At 44.9% G+C, this 17,274-nt stretch overlaps 1 protein-coding gene across 1 annotated transcript; it reads left to right on the top strand.

Moving 5' to 3' along the window:
• The first annotated feature begins 9,565 nt into the window (after nt 1-9,565).
• LOC116575957 (olfactory receptor 6K6) lies at nt 9,566-10,525 on the top strand. Its single transcript, XM_032317574.1, has one exon. It carries the CDS (start codon nt 9,566-9,568, stop codon nt 10,523-10,525), a length of 960 nt encoding a protein of 319 aa, XP_032173465.1.
• Nucleotides 10,526-17,274: the final 6,749 nt, after the last annotated feature.

Raw genomic sequence — 17,274 nt, 5'->3', positions numbered from 1 at the left:
TCCACATCCGTGTGACGGGAACCACACTGCAGTATACAAGCCCAGCTGGTCCAAGTTTGAGGTACACCTCAAACTTACGCAGTGTTAAATGTCAATTATGTCTCAATTTTTTTTTAATTTATTTATTTATTTGACAGACAGAGAACACAAGTAGGCAGAGAGGCAGGCAGAGAGAGTGGAGGAAGCAGGCTCTGTGTGGAGCACAGAGCCTGATGCGGGGCTCGATCCCAGGACCCTGGGATCATGACCTGAGCCGAAGGCAGAGGCTTTAACCCGCTGAGCCACCCAGGTGTCCCATGTCTCAATTTTTTAAAATTAAAATACATGAATGGAGAAAGCTACTGATATCAACCGAAAGAGTCAGACAATTGTGAACTGGCAAAAGATATAAAAAGTAGATAAATTTCTTTTGAAACCAGAATACCAGAGGATTTAAACAAACAGAAAGTCAGCTTGGTATATGACAACCAAATATTTTTAATTTCTTTTGTTCTTGTGTTTTATCAATACGTTAGACTACTACATCTGTGTTCAAACAGGAGAAATATGAGACAAAATTTCCCTTTGTTTTTCTTTAGAAAAACTTCTACCTAAAAAAATAGATTCACAAGAAAACATAATGTATGCCCTGATGGTTTCTTGCCTTTATTACTCTTACCTAAACTCATTGTTTTTAAACTTGATTTGTCCTGATTTACCCTCCACCCAACTTCCGGAATAATCTTTCTTAAATACAAAGCTGTCAGCACTATGTCAGAAAACAGACCTAGAAGTGGATTGCACAGGCTTCCAAACAAAACCCGAACTTCGTAGCATGATAAATAATATAACTGTATGTGAGATTTTTCAATCATGTTGACATCCCAATATCTCTTGGTTCTATTACCGCCTGTCTGATTTCCTCATATGACAGAAGTTAACACCGTTCTAACGTTCTTGCTTCTTCCAGAGGCAGTCGGGAGATAAATAGGGAAATTAGCATTGTACTCAGTGGCCGTACTGTTAGGGATTAGGAAATCAAAACCCAGAAAAAGAAAAAATTGGCAGGTCTTCAGAAACTTGTGTCTCTCAGAAGGAAAGAACATACACATAGGAAGGTGATTTGAAGTAGATACTTGGGCCTTGAACCGTATCAAACTGGACCCATATATTTTCTGGAAGAATTCAGAATTGAGCCCAGAATCTCAACTAGCAAGCTCCACCGTTGCCACAGCATTGCCTTATCTTAAGAGCATTTTCTGACTAGACTGAACCAGATGCAAGCATCCTACATCAGAATTTAACCCAGAAATCAGTGAAGATGAAAAGACTCGTAGAGCAAATTGCTCTGACAAAATGTAATAGCTGTTTTTTATAGCCGTCAGTAGTCCTGGGACACAAACCCACCAACCGCCTCATCCCTGAGCCATGGTCTTTCTCCCACCTCACGTGTCTGCAATACCTCAATGGAGTTTCCACAGGTCTTCATTGAAAACCAACCAAAAAAGAATTGGGGTCCTGTGGCAGTCCTCCCCAATATATAACCAAAAATGCCACCCATGCTCCCACCAAAGAACAGAACCCACCCCTCCCTCGTCCCATAGCTACCTCTTTCAGATCCTAGGGGGCCACCTCTGTTCCCCAAACATCTTCCTCTCCATTGTTCTGCAGTCCAACAAACAGGACAGTTATAAGAGGAACCACGACGCTGAGTGTCTCAGGGATTCATCCTATGGGAGAAAGGCTTTCTTTAGGAAGGATCTCCCCAGTCCCTGGGAAAGCAACTCCATGTCCCAAAGGGTTAATTAGGGAACACTTGTTGCCATGCTTGCCTTTGCGAGGCGGCCCCACCTTCAGGAAGCCAGCTCCGTGAGGCAGGCTAGACCTCAAATGGAAAGAGACACCTGGTTTTCTCTTCTGTTCAAGGGGTGAGAAAATGGGTCCTGTATCAAGTATCCGCTGAGACAGAAGAAGGATAAGGAACAATAGGAGCCGAGCTAACAAAATGCGATTTGAAGGCAGAAGGTTTCCTCCACTTCGCAATGAAACAGCAATTCAGGGACATACAGCAACTCTGAGGCGCATCACTGAAGACTCTGTCAGCAGCTCCCAGCATGGCTCCACAGAACTTCTCAGAGGGGTCCAGGGGTCACAGCCATTAGCAGTAGTGGCAGGAATGAGGGGTCCCCATCCACGATGTGTCACATGTTTTGGTGGTCCCCGTGGCGGGTTTCGCCAAAGAGCTAGAAAGGAAAGGGTGTGAGGACAGGCTTTCTTGCTCCAGAAATGGGGCACATACAATGAATGAACACATACAAGCTAGGCTTGGAGAGAGCTGGGGTGCAACAAGCCCCCCACGTAATGAGTGGGGGATACAATCAGGAGGATTTATTCCTGCCTCCCTCACACTCACTCTTTCTTTCTTTCTCTCTCTCTTTCTTCTTTCTTTCTTTCTTTCTTTCTTTCTTTCTTTCCTTCTCTCCCTTTTCAAAATAAATCTTGATCCTAAAATTAACTTCCAGGTGAGCAATCACAAGATGGTTTTTATCGTTGTACAAGAAGAGATACAAAACAGGCATGGAATGTTAAGTATTGAAGGGTCTGGTAGCAACGGATATAAAAAGGAAACAATTTAAAAATGGATTTGGGTTAAAAACAACAACAACAAAACAAGACAAAATCCTGATAGGAAACAGAGACACATAGTGGCACAGACTCCACTGACTCAATGACTAGTTTTTAAGAAGTGGTGCTTTATTTTATTTTATTTTTAAAGATTTTATTTATTCCTTTGACAGAGACAGACAGGGAGGGAGAGAGGAAACACAAGCGGGGGGAGTGGGAGAGGGAGAAGCAGGCTTCCCGCGGAGTAGGGAGCCCCGTGTGGGGCCTGATCCCAAGACCATGGGATCATGACCTGAGCTGAAGGCAGATCCTTAAGGACAGAGCACCCAAGCGCCCCTATTTTACTTTATTTTATTTTTATACGATGCAGAGTTAATTAAGCACTTGTGGCACATGCTCTTTGCAATAGAAACCACCTTATTAAGGTGTCCCCCATTACTTATAACAAAATCATTCATTCATTCACCAAATACTTGCATGTAAAAAGCTGGTATTTTAAAACAGACCCTTGAAAAGCATTTGAGAAAATGGATACATGATTAAATAGATAATTGGGTGAAAGAGTGAATTAACTAATTTTAAGAATCCAATAGTGAGCCGGTGGGCTGGTCTGTAATCTCTCTCATGCTTCCCTGCTCCACTCCGGTCTCCCTGAGAGCAGCTTCCCAGCGAAGACATGTGGTTCCCCACGCACCCTGAAGCTCTGACGTCATGGTTCCCCACGGGTCCTGAAGCTCTGACGTCATGGCTCCCCACGCGCCCTGAAGCTCTGACGTCATGGCTCCCCACGCGCCCTGAAGCTCTGACGTCATGGCTCCCCACGCGTCCTGAAGCCCTGGCCTGACGTCATCTCGGCCGGGGATGTTGCTTTTCCAGTCATCCTACGTCTCTATACATGTTCAATTCTTCCTCTCTGCCCTCTGCTCCTTCTGCTTATAAATATGCTCGAATGTATGCACCTTAAGATAGATACTCGTCCTGTTAGAACCTTGAGAACTGTCATTCTGAACTCTAGATCTGACATATTGCACGCAATGGAATACTATGCAGCCATCAAAAGAAATGAAATCTTGCCATTTGCGACAACATGGATGGAACTAGAGCGTATCATGCTTAGTGAAATAAGTCAAGCAGAGAAAGACAACTATCATATGATCTCCCTGATATGAGGAAGTGGAGATGCAACATGGGGGCTTAAGTGGGTAGGAGAAGAATCAATGAAACAAGATGGGATTGGGAGGGAGACAAACCATAAGTGACTTTTAATCTCACAAAACAAACTGAGGGTTGCTGGGGGGAGGGGGGTTGGGAGAAGGGGGTGGGATTATGGACATTGGGGAGGGTATGTGCTTTGGTGAGTGCGGTGAAGTGTGCAAACCTGGTGATTCACAGACCTGCACCCCTGGGGATAAAAATATATGTTTATAAAAAATAAAAAAATTATTTAAAAAAAAAAAAAAAGACAGATACTCGTCCTGTATTCACGTTGCTTTCGGGGCCACCACAATGCCTCTATTCTCCCCTGCCTTATTTTCTTTGGAGAATGGTTTACACTTCTAGGACTATTTCCGCTTGTATTTTTTTTTCCTTTTTTTTAACCTCTCATTGATATGGACCCATAACCCCATTGAAGAAATAAAATATGATCAAAAACTTGGACGGCCACTAACTGCTGCTCCTCAGTCCAGCCCTTTCCCCCATACCCCACATCACCACTGACCTGCCCGTCCTGTTCATTACTCTGTTGAGCACGTAGGTTGGCTGCCAAGAATAGCATCGTGTCTGGTTTTGCCTATTTAACTCTGTGTAAATTGAATTATAATTTAGGTATGATTGTACCACTTGCTCATTCACTCAACATATTCTTGAGAATCATGTATGTCAACGCATCTCTCTACAGCTTTGAAAGAAAATCGCTTTCATCTCGTATTAAGATGACACAAATTAATCATTCATTAGGCACGGACATTTTGTATTATGGAGCTTTTGCATCTTCAGCTCTAGGAGAGACTGCCACATTTGTTTTTCAAGGTCTGTATCCTGTCGACAAAGCATGGATGTCTACTGTTGCACGTCTTTTCTAACATTATATATGGTCACATTTGTTGCTATTTGGTTGTATGTGTAAGTAATACATTATTTCGATTTGCATCTCCCTGATAATCAGGGAGGCTGGGTGCACAAGTGTGTTTGGTGCATATATTATTATGTGTATGTGTGTACGGATTTTTTTCACCTGATTTTTAAAATCATTTTCTTTTTAATTTGCAGGAGCTCTTTATATATTCTGAGTAATCCTTGTTTTCAGTTATATAATTTATAAATACAGACTCCTCGTGTGTGGTTTGTCTTTTTACTTTCCTGATCGTACCATTTGGTAAATGGAAATACTAATATACCCGAATGCAATGGTCTTTCCTTTATTGTTTAAGATTTCTTACCTATTTGAAGTGATTAAAAAATACCCTCTAAAATTTTATTTTAAAGTGTTAGAATTTTAAGAATAAAATGGGAAAAAATAGGGGGAGCCTGGCTGACTCGGTTGGTAGAGCATGGCACTCTTGGTCTCAGGCTGTGAGTTTGAGCCCCATCCTGGGTGTAGAGATAACTTAAAAATAAAATCTTTAAAAAAATAAAATATTGAAGTTGACTTTCACGCTCTGTGGAATTGTGGGAATGTAATGAGGTCAGGACAAATTTTATTTTATGTTTCTCATATGCTTAAATAGAGGTTCTGGGACCATCAGAAAGGGACAATCAGCCCTTTCTCCACAGACCCAATGGGCCCACTCTGCCCATCTCCCCCCACGCTCTGCTGTTCCAATGGGGCCATCGTCAAAGCTCCACACTGGGCCTGTCTGCTTCGTGACTTCCGTTAGCTTGTTCCACTGCTCTGTCATAACCTCTGATGGACAGTAGGACAAGCCTTGCCATTTTACTCTGATCTTTTAAAATATGTCTTGTCCCTCACCTTGACACATTCCACTCCCCAAAAGGAATTTTGATAGAAGTTGCATTGAAGTAATAGATTTGTGTAGATTTGGCATCTTTCTGTAACTGAAACATTCTATTCATAAGACATCATATCAGCCCATTCACTGAGGTGTTGGATGTCTCCCAACCAGTTAATAAAGTGCTGCATTTATGTGTCAGCGTCCTTTATAGTGGCTTGTTTTGCTGACATTCAAAATGACTTACTATCATCATCATCATCATCGTTTTTAGAGCAGCAGAAGGAATGGAAGGCAAGTGGAAGTTGAGTGGACGGTTGAGAACAAGGCAGTGCTCCCCGAATGTTCCTTCCCTGAGTGTTTCCGGAGCCGCGTGGTCCCAACGGGTCTGTTCTGACACCCATGGCTTCCCCGCCCCAGGGCCCACCTCTATGCTCCCTGTGACAACCAAGGTTATTTGGGCCACAGGGAGGCCTTTGGGACTTGACCCTGGGGAATATTTAATCACTATGTGGCACTTTTCCCTTAATTTATCCCTCAGAGAGGAAAGTGCAATTCATGCCTTTCCTTGAGATCCTGCATCACCTAAGAGAAAGTCCCAGGAAAGGACTTTTCCACTCAAGAAATTCCCCAAAGAGCCTTCTAAGACATCAATATCCTTGTCGGCAAACTGGCAGAGGGGCCGGTTCCCGCAGAGACTCGGAGGAATGTCGCCGTGGTCTCAGGCAAGGTCAGTATGAAAGACTGTTGAGAGGAAGTCCCCCTACGGCACACCCATCTCCCCTCCTGCTTCTGCTGCCCTCCACTTTCCTTGTGTCTTTAACTCCTCCAGACCCAGTCCTCGTCTTCTGGGTAAAGGTTCCTCAATGCATGGGCCAAAACTTCATAATTTTAGAACTTGATTACATGACTGAAAAACTTAAGAATAATGAGACGTGAACTCTAGAAGAACCATTAGAAGAAACATAGAGCAGCTAACTGGTGAAGGTCTTCCCAACACTAAAATTTTGTTGAAGCCCAAAGAGTTAAGAATTCCTGGGGAGTCACAGAGAAATTTACTGCTTCCCTTCCCCAGGAGTAAAATATATCTATATATTTTTAAGATCGTATTTATTTATTTGAGAGAGAGACAGCTAAATAGAGAGCACAAGCAGGGGAAGTGGGAGGAGAAGCGGGCTTCCCGCTGAGCAGGAAGCCCAAGGCGGGGCTCAATCCCCGGACCCTGGCATCACGACCTGATCGAAGACAGACGCTTAACAACTGAGCCCCCAGGCATCCCAGAGTAAAATCTATTTCGAGTCTCTTTTTACTGTACTATACAACAAATATTTGTAGGGTGAGCTCTTTGGCACGGCTAATTATCTGTCATTCTAGGAATCTTAAAAGTGTTCTTTACATGTTTCAGGGGCAAGAATGTTTTATCCACCTTCACTAGCCCTGGAACCTAGAGCAGTGACCGGCACAGGGAGAGAGCCCATCCATCAGTGCGTGCGCGTGAACTGAACAAAGATGTGCCCTGAGCCTGGCTCAGTCCTCCCAGGGAGAAGGGCCTCGCCACGGGCAACAAAGTAGACGCTCTGTTGCCTTTTATGTGCTGAACGTGCTTGCCTTTTCTTACCACCCATAGCCTCCGGCTTTGTCCAGCCACGCCCTCCATAAGGACCGCTCCGCTCCATCATTCTCTGTGCTTCAGGAGGAGAAAGGACGGGGCCGTGGCTTCTTTGGCTGCGGAGCTCCCGTCTCTCTCCTGTCCCCACGCAGGCTCTGCCCTTCTGCCCGGCACTGGCGCTTCCTCCTCCCCAAAGCCTTCCTGCACGATGAAGGCTTAAGGCAAAAGGCATTTTATAGGGATTCGTTTTCCTAATCTGCGGTGCGTTTATTTTAGCCTGTTTGGGACCTGAAAAAAACAAACCAAACAGAAAATACCTCCGCTCTGATTTCACACTCAGGACAGACTGAGGATAAAGTGGTGCTCGGAGTAGGAAGCAGACAGGATGATTGGTGACTCCTGACCTAAACATCCCACCGTGATACAAAACACAATGGTGGAACTTAAATAAACAAAATAATAATAATAATAATAATAATAATAATAATAATAACAATAGTGGAATTTTAAAGCCTATAGACCGGGCTTCCAGTTTTGTTTTACACCCCCAGAAATGTGGATTTGAGCAAGCTATTTCTCCCCTCTGGTTCTCAATTTTTCCACTTATAAAACAGTAATAATCTCCCTGTCACAGGTAGGAATAATTGAGATGAAATACGTAAAGTCTGGTGGCATGACTGTCACCAGGCAACTCTTCACTAAGACTATTTATTCCTTGTGATTCCTCCGTGGAGCTTTCTGTCCACCTGCGGAGGTGGACACCACTGATATACAAATACTTAGAGTGTAGGAAACATGTGTTCCATGGCATGAAAGCGGAGAATCCCCAGCACGCGTGCGGGTCAGAGGAGAGAGGGCTCACGTCCAGCCGTGCAGATCACTGAGGGTTACAGGATGACGGGACGGTCTGCTGGACACTGGCAACCAGGATTCTGAGGAAGACAGCAAGAAAACGAAAGGAAGGAAGGACATAAGCAAAAATAGAAGCACAGGAAATTCATCCAATGTGGCTGAGCTGATGAGTATGTAGAACAATATTCGTCTCTAAAATTTCATGGGAACCAGATCAGAGAAGATAATGAGTTTTGGGCTAAGATCCGTGGTGCTTATCTTGGAGTCATTTTGAAAAGAACAGGGACATGAAAAGCCATACTTAGGCACATTCATCTGCAGAATGACTTGTTGGAGGTAAGGACACCAGCGTAAAAGATGTTAAAATAGTCCAGGTGGGGGGTAATGCACATCACTGTCAGGAACTTTAATTAGCCTCGCAAAAAGTCTAGTCGCCTACCCGCTACCAAGTAGGTGTGGGTCTGATTTCTGTTGCAGCTGGATTTTGTGACAATTCCTTCCCTAGACAGCCATAGTGAGGTGAGGAGGGATTTTTTTTATTTGACGGCTCTTAGATGCAGCCTAGGAGAGGTGGGATGTGCAAAGTGCCGTGATACGCTTGTCCAACCTTCAGTGACCCGGAGGGACAAGGTGGTTGTCGAGAGACTCCTGGGCTGAGCGACTGTCAGCGTCAACCACTGAGAGAGAAGGGGAAGAAGCAAAGGAGTATGAGGGGTATTTCCTGACGTCTGGGCACTTAGCACCTGAGGAGAAACAGGGTCTCCATGAGACCAACAGAAACAAGGCAGCGATGATGACAGCCATCCAGCCAGCCCCAGATTAGGGATCAGGGCCAGAAAGGATGGGGGAGCCACGTGAGCAACCAGTGAGCCTAGGGCTCCTGAGCGCACCTCTGTTTGTTTGTTTGTTTTTTGTTTTCTGTTTTTTTTAATCACTCTCTGAAGAACAGGAGTGAAAAACAGAAAGAGAGGTACACATTTGGGGGGGGAGGCCTGGGTGGCTCAGTGGGTTCAGCGTCTGCCTTCGGCTCAGGTCATGATCTCAGGGTGCTGAGATGGAGCCCCGCATCAGGGTCCTTGCTCAGTGGGGAGCCTGCTTCTCCCTCTCCCTCTGCTCTGCTCCTGCTTGTGCTCTCTTGCACACATGCTCACTCGCTCTCTCTCTCTCGCATAAGTAAAAAAAATCTTTAAATAAGGGGGAGGGGAGTACACATTTTAAAGCTAAACACAGAGGGCAGAGAGTGAGAGGAAGAACCAAGAACTTCAAGAAGTGACTGAGCCTCCAGGAAATATTTCCAGAGAATTAATCTCAGTGTCACTTTGTGTTTCCTTGGCATCGGTCGGAGATATTTATAAAAGATGCATTAAGGGGTCCAAGAGCAAACATTGCAGGTGTTTCTGGGGTGGAGATACGGCTTCGAGATGTTCCTAACTGGCCTGTCTGGGGTCCCAGAGTCAGCTTAAGGAACTGATCCCAGGAAGGAGTGCAGTGGCCCTCCGTGGGGTTCCGCACTCCCACTGCAGGAGTTTCTCTTCTTTCTCCCTCGCAGATGACACAGCTGGTGACCGCTGAGAATCAGACGATGGTGACCGAGTTCCTTTTCTCTGTATTCCCACCTCTGCGTCAAGGCGGCCTCTTGTTCTTCATTACCCTGCTTCTCGTCTACGCATTCATCATAACCGGGAACCTGATGATAATCATCGCCGTCCGGCTGGATGCGACCCTGCACACGCCCATATACTTCTTCATCAGCGTCCTGTCTTTCCTGGAGATCTGGTATACCACGACCACCATCCCCAAGATGCTCTCCAGCCTCGTCAGTGCGCAGAAGACCATCTCTCTGGCGGGCTGTCTCCTGCAGATGTACTTCTTCCACTCACTGGGCATCACGGAGGGCTGCGTCCTGACCGCAATGGCCATTGACAGGTACGTCGCTATCTGCAGCCCTCTCCGTTACCCGACCATCATGACCCCCAAGCTTTGCGTCCAGTTAACCGCCGGGTCCTGCCTCTGTGGCTTCCTCCTCGTGCTCCCTGAGATCGCGTGGATCGCCACCCTGCCTTTCTGTGGCTCCAACCAGATCCAGCAGATCTTCTGTGACTTTGCCCCTGTGTTGAGCTTGGCCTGCACAGACACATCACGGGTGGTCATTGTGGACGCCATCCATGCAGTGGAGATCCTGGCCTCCTTCCTGGCCATTGCTCTGTCCTACGTGCGGATCATCGTGGTGATTCTGGGGATGCCCTCGGCCGAGGGCCGCCACAAGGCCTTCTCCACCTGTGCCGCCCACCTGGCTGTGTTTCTGCTGTTTTTTGGCAGCGTGTCTGTCATGTACCTACGATTCTCAGCCTCCTACTCCGTGTTTTGGGACACGGCGATTGCGGTCACCTTTGTCATCCTCGCCCCCTTCCTCAACCCCATCATCTACAGCCTGAGAAACAAGGACATGAAAGACGCTATCGGCAGGCTTCTCGGCCGTGGGAGGAGGGCCGGCGGGGTCCCGAGGTAGATCCGGAGGCTGGACTCGGAGAAACGTCCCCAAGCCCAGCATTTCATTTCTTGACCTGTTCATGAGTGTGGTCTATTTCTGTCGTAGGAATAGAGTACTGCTGGCCCTATTATGACACACCAGAACAAAAACTGCCGTGTCCAGGTCATGGGTGGCAATGCCCTGGCCCGTTTGCGTTGATGCCCCGCTGTGTTTGTGTCGCCAAAGCAGCACGCACGGACCCCGCTGCCGCTCGGCACAGCTTCCTCTGTGCCGCCCAGCTGGGCTCCCGCCCTTGTCCTCTGCAGCCCCACATGCCACACGCAGGTGAGGCCAGACAGCAGGACGGAGGGGACATGAAAAACATTGTAGCTCTGACAACTGCTACTGTCACGTTGCCCGCAGTCCTCTCTCCCTTCCTGAATCCCCCTGCTGCTCATCACCCTGCCTAAGTAAACATTTTCCTGACACTAAGGAGAAACTATGTCCATCTTTAGCTTATTTAACCCATAAACTCACGTCAGCCTCTGTGCCCTGGTCACGCACACCGGGCATGATAGAATTTGAAGCCCAGTAGAGTGACATACAAATGAGGAGTGGAAACCTGAGCAATCTGCCGTCTGAAATATCCTCACTTGAATGAGTCCTTTTTAAATTTAAAATATCCTAAAGTGATTAGGTCAGAAATCACCATTATTGACACATTAGAACTGACACCCAGAGACGTTTACTGACGTCCCTGAGGCCACACAGGAGCTTAGCGACACAGCCGCTCCCCACCTCAGGGCTCTACTTCACCCTCTGTCCCCAGTAAATACATATTTTGTTTGATGTATTTGGCGTTCAAGAAATGAAATCAGACGCCAGGCGCCTGGGTCGCTCGGTCAGTTAGGCGTCCAACTCTTGTTTTTCCTCAGCTCATGATCTCAGGGTGCCCGGATCGAGCCCCACGTCAGGCTCTGGGTTCAGGGAGTGTGCTTGGGATTCTTCCCTCTGCCCTCCCCCAAACTCATGCGCTCTCTCTTTCTCTCTCAAATAAATAAATAAGTCATTTTAAAAAAAGAAAGAACAAATGAAATTATACCAACATTTTCCCCCCAAAGTTTCATGAAACCCACCAGTCTCCGATGAGCTGTAGGAGTCATTGTCTTCGTCCTCCACGAGCTTCCGGCCCTCACGGGGGTCTGTGGCGTCCCAGAAACACTCTCGTTCACACCAGAGTTTATACCTTGCTTTGCCACTACGTTGTGCTGTTTCTGTAGCTGTAAAACCTTCGGCTGGATCAGATCAGCAACTCCCCCAAACCAACTGGTCACTCGAAGATAAGGGTTAGAAAACCTGAAAGAGAAGCCGAGACATGAACCTGCCCTTCTGGAAAGCTGACCGAACCTTCCGAGGACGGCTCAGCATGGAGAGCAGCTGCACTAGGCGGTCGCTAAGATCATCGCCAGCCCTGGGGCCCTTTGATATTTATAAGGGTTGACATTTTTTAATAACATCTGGGCTTGGGGCGAGTACCTTACCTGTCCTGTCTCATTTATACTCACAGCACTTCTGCGGAAGCAATATTAGCCCCAGTTGTTCCAAATGAAAAATGCAAAGCACAGAATTTCAATAACTGGTCCCAAGGCATGGGGTTCATGATTAGGAATCCAAGGCAGAAACACAATCCCGTCTGCTCCCAGAGCTGGGACATGGTCACCGAGACCTGTGCCCGCTGCGTGCAGCTGTCATCCTAAGACCAGTCGTGAAACCCAGGAGAAGCTCCAGAGGAAACGTGGTCATCACTAACTATTACACAGGAAGTGCTGAAAGGATTTGCTCCTCCAGATTTCAAGATTGAGTCATTAAAAAATGTTTAAGTAGCAATTCTATGTCAGGTCCTGTGTGAGGGGCCAAGGATTCACTCAGCGACCGTCACACCGGTGGTGTGGCCTTTGGGGACCTGGGAGTCTAGCGAGTCATGAGCTGCTCTTAATAAGAATGTCACTGTCTGTTGAATTTTGCTGGTTTTCTCGGCACAAAATGCAACGGTCCCTGTGCACTCATTGTTGGCAGCCATTACGTGACTTTATTTCCTTTGAATCTTCCCAGATGCGCTATTTGTGTGACACACCTCTTAGAATACACACCTTCTTGTGCATTTTCCCTCAACTCTGCACACTGATTCTTTTCATGAGGACATCCTAACCTTGAGGATTAAAGCTCGCGGTGGTTATTTTTGCCCCTGCTGTCCCTACTTCCCAACATTACTTCGAATTACTTGAAGCTTCAAGAAAGACTCCTCACACCGATATCACTCCCACTGGTGTCAGGACCAGCCCGGGCCCTTGTTTGGACGTGACCTGATTCTGTCTTTCTGCTTCTCTCTGGTTTCCGGCTTGCCGCCCCCCTCCCCCACCTCCTCGGGGAGTAAGGGCACACACAGCAGAAGAAGGTTCCGTCATCCTTAACACCACAGCCTTCGGCACAGGGTTCTGTCGACGGGCGGCCCACCCGCCAAGCTTTGTTCTTGACGTGGGGACCAACTAGTCTTACGGGTGGGCGGATGCCTGTAAGAGCAGAGGCAACAGAGAGAAGGGCCTTGGTGACAATGACAGGCCGTTCCTGTGTCTGCCCAAGGGAGCAGAAGCAGAAGCAGCACAGGAGGGAGACTCTGTCGTCTGTGTGCGCCTAAAGTATTTTTAAAATGTAATTATTATTTAATGCTTTTGTTACTTTTATTATTGTTCTGAGCTGAAAATTACTTCCTCGTGTGGTACAACTGCAGGGGACACCACTCAGTCCTTCCGCTTTGGGGATCCCAGGAGCAGATGCTGAATCCCCTAGGTTTCACAGGGCCCCAAATGGTCACTGTTGTATGATTTTTGGCACAAAACGGAAGAGCACCTTGCATGTGTAGATAACAGTCAGTCCTGTTTAGATGTAGGTGTTTCCCCGTGTTGGACATTTACTATCTTTCATAAGTCAGAGGTTTTTTTTTTTTTTATTTTGGAAGTGGGAAATGATCGGACTTCAAACTAAATCCCTTAGCAAAAGAGTGGGATATTTGTAGAGCGTGCGATGAAACACTGCTGCCCTGAGACCGGATAGGAGAGTCTCATCCCCTCCAACACGAGCTGAAACCCCAGGGAACAAAGCACCAAGCCTGCTTCAGGCACGTGGGCTGGCCACGCAGACCCCTGGTCTGGGTCAGTTTAACAGTTTATCAACTGCCCTCAGCAGCAGGCATACTTTTTCTATGAAAAAAAAGTTGTATTCGTTGTTTTGCTGCACTGGATCTCCTTCCGTGTGTCTTACATCTTTGGACTAAGCAACTCCCATGTTTGGCAAAATATAATAATCATGAAGATAACAGTGATTTTGATGCATTTTTCTCCTTTAAAAAATCTCTTTCCAACCCATCCCCTTCATCCACCCAAAATCATTATGTTCAGAGAAAGTAGTCACTAAAACATCTGTATTTCTTTTTTTAAATATCTTATTTATTTATTTGACAGACAGAGATCACAAGTAGGCAGAGGCAGGCAGAGAGAGAGGAGGAGGCAGGCTCCCCGCTGAGCAGAGAGCCCGATGCGGGACTCGATCCCAGGACCCTGAGATCATGACCTGAGCCGAAGGCAGAGGCTTAACCCACTGAGCCCCCCAGGTGCCCCTCAGATATCCATATTTCAAAATAGAATTTCTTTACAAGTCATGGCAACTCTATAGATGCTCCATACGTGTGTGTATTTCCTCTGAATGTTTGATACATGGGACCCATTTATTTATATACACACATACACATAGAATTTTAGAATTTTATAACTATATATATATATAATTGTATATTATATTTATGTATATAACTTATATGTTACATATAACTAAAGCTTAATTATATAGCTTTAGTTTAATTTTTCCATCTCCTTACTTATTATTTCCTGGTATAATTATTTTCACTTCTTTCAGAGAGATGTCAAAAAGCTTTAGTTCCCTCCCATATTTTTATCATTTTTTTATATGCTTCGAAGCTATGGTGTTAGATGTAACCCAGATAAGAACGTTATGTTTGGGGTGGAATTTTCCTTATGGTATCTTAAGAGTTCCTCTCAATATCGCTGCTGATATGTCTTTGTCATAAATTCTATTTTGTTATTAATATTGCTGCACCAAACATTTTCTCTCTCTTTCCTTCCACACTTTGTCTCTGTTTGTCCATTTAGATCGATTCTCTTATAAGCGGCAAACAGCTGGATTAAAAAGATCTAGTATGATAAGCTTTCTATTATAGTAGGTGAGCTTAACCATTTACATGTTTTATGGTCTAAATAGGTTTGGAACTGTTTCTACCAAAATATGTGTTTCCTCTTTTCTTTATTCATCTCTCTCAAAATTGTTGTTTCCTTTCTTTTTCTAGTTGAAATGATAGAATTTCTTATATTTTTCACTATAAACTTTTTTCTCTGCTACTTTGAAGATGCAGATAATCATTCTCCTTTTAATGATTATCCTTTCTCCTTATTTATTTATTTTAAAGATAGATTTAAATATTATTTTAGAAAGAGAAAGAGAACCTGCAAGTGGGGAGAGGGACAGAGAGAGAGGGAGAGAACCTCAAGCAGACATCACGTGGAGCATAGAACCTACCATGGGACTCCACCCCACAACCCTGAGATCATGACCAGAGCCTAAAAATCAAGAATCAGATGCTTAATGGGCTGAGCCACCCGGCGCCTTTTTTTTTTTTAATGTTTTATTATGCAATATTTACAAATATTCATGAAACTATAGAATATATTAAGCCCATAGATCTCAACTAATAATATATAATATTCTGTCATTTTTACCTCATCCCTTTTTTAAAAACATATTTTTTAAAGATTTTATTTATTGATTTGATGCAGAAACAGAGTGAGAGCATGCAGGCAGGAGAGCGGCAGGCAGAGGGAGAGGGACAAGCAGGCTCCCTGCTGAGCTGGGAGTCTGACACGGGGGTCCATCCAAGGACCCTGGGATTGTGACCTGAACCAAAGACAGATACTTAACCAACTGAGCCACCCGGGTACCCCCAAAATATCTTAAAATAAATCCCAAAGATGTTGACATTTCCTCCTAAACACATTTTCTTCACTAACCACAATACACTGTCACATTCTAAAGATTCAATAATTTCTCAATAGCGCATGAAACTTGGTCCGTGACCGAGTGCCTCCATCCACCCCATAATCCATGTCCTTTCACATTTGGTTTATTTGGATCAAGATGCATGTGACTTTGGCTGTTGTGTCTTCTAAGTCTTTTTAAATTTAAAATAGCACTTACTCGCCCTCCACCCCTCACCCCTTCCCCACTTCGTGTCTCTCTCTTTCCTGTCTCCCTAAATCTAAAAATCATGTCTCAAAGCATCTGCCCTGTGGAGACATCCAGAACAAAGTCCAGTCAACAAGCCAGTGGACAGCGTGGCCATGTCCCCATGAGACTGTGTTTGTGCCCCTGTTAACCCCTGACTTCCCACCAGACTCCAACCAGGGCACTGTAGTCATTTTAAAGCAAATATTTATCAAGTTAGCCAAACTTCAACCTTACTTTTTAAAACAGCTTTATTGAGAAGCACTTTACAAGCCATACAGTTCACCCATTTAAAGTATGCAATAGAATGGCTTTTAATATATTAACAGATGCCTGCGACCAACCCCCACAGTCAACTTCAGAACTTTTTAAACACTCAAAAAGAAACTCTGTATCTTTTTTTTTTAGGTTAGAGCATTCTTTTTAGATTTTATTTAAATTCAAATTGGTTAACATATAGTGCATTATGATTTTCAGGGATAGAATTCACTGATTCATCAGAAACACTGTATCCTTTGGCCATCCCCACTCCCAACCCAGGTGCGCCCCCGACACACTTCCTCCACTAATCCAGTTTTTGTTGTATAGATCTTTCTATTCCAGATATTGTGTATGAATGACATCATAGGGTACGTGGCTTTTTTTGTGTCTGCCTTCTTTTGTGCAGAACAATACTTGCAAGGTTCATCCATGCTGTGGTAGGTATGAAGACCCCATTGCTCGCTCTGCATGAATATACTCGAGTGTTTGGATAGGTACGCGTTTAGCTCATTTGGTTTTCCATCAGTGGACCTTTGGATGTTCTCTATGTTTTAGCTACAATGAATAACACTGCCATCAATATTCATGTACAAGTATTTGTATGGACATATACTTTCATTTCTCTTGGATATACACGTAGGAGTACAATTGCCAGGTCACGTGACAACTCTACTTTTAATCTTTTGAGGAAATGCCAGGCTGTCTTCCAAAGTGGCTGTGTTGTTTTGCATTAAACATAGGGTCCTGATGATGAACATTTTTTCATGTTTCTGATAGCCATTTGTATGTCTACATTAGAGAAGTGTCTGTTCATATCTTCTGCCCATTTTTTTAATATGATTGTCTGTTTTGTGTGTGTTGAGTTTGAGGAGTTCTTTATAGATCCTGGATATCAACCTTTTGTCTGTACTGTCATTTACAAATATCTTCTCCCATTCCGTGGGTTGCCTCTTTGTTTTGTTGACTGTTTCCTTTGCTGTGCAGAAGCTTTTGATCTTGATGAAGTCCCAAAAGTTCATCTTTGCTTTTGTTTCCTTTGCCTTTGGAGACATATCTTGAAAGAAGTTGCTGTGGCTGATATAGAAGAGGTTACTGCCTATGTTCTCCTCTAGGATTCTGATGTGTGCAAAAACAATGAATACTGTTACGCTGAAAAGAAAAAAAAAATAAAACAAAAC

The sequence above is a fragment of the Mustela erminea genome, chromosome 17 (assembly GCF_009829155.1).
Source record: "Mustela erminea isolate mMusErm1 chromosome 17, mMusErm1.Pri, whole genome shotgun sequence".
NCBI classification, from domain to species: domain Eukaryota; kingdom Metazoa; phylum Chordata; class Mammalia; order Carnivora; family Mustelidae; genus Mustela; species Mustela erminea.
The sequence above is the reverse complement of the archived record's forward strand: the minus strand, read 5'-3'. Positions and strand labels throughout refer to the sequence as shown.

Excerpts from the sequence above, each read along its gene's own strand:
- LOC116575957 (XM_032317574.1), top strand. The coding sequence starts at position 9,566 with ATGACACAGCTGGTGACCGCTGAGAATCAGACGATGGTGACCGAGTTC.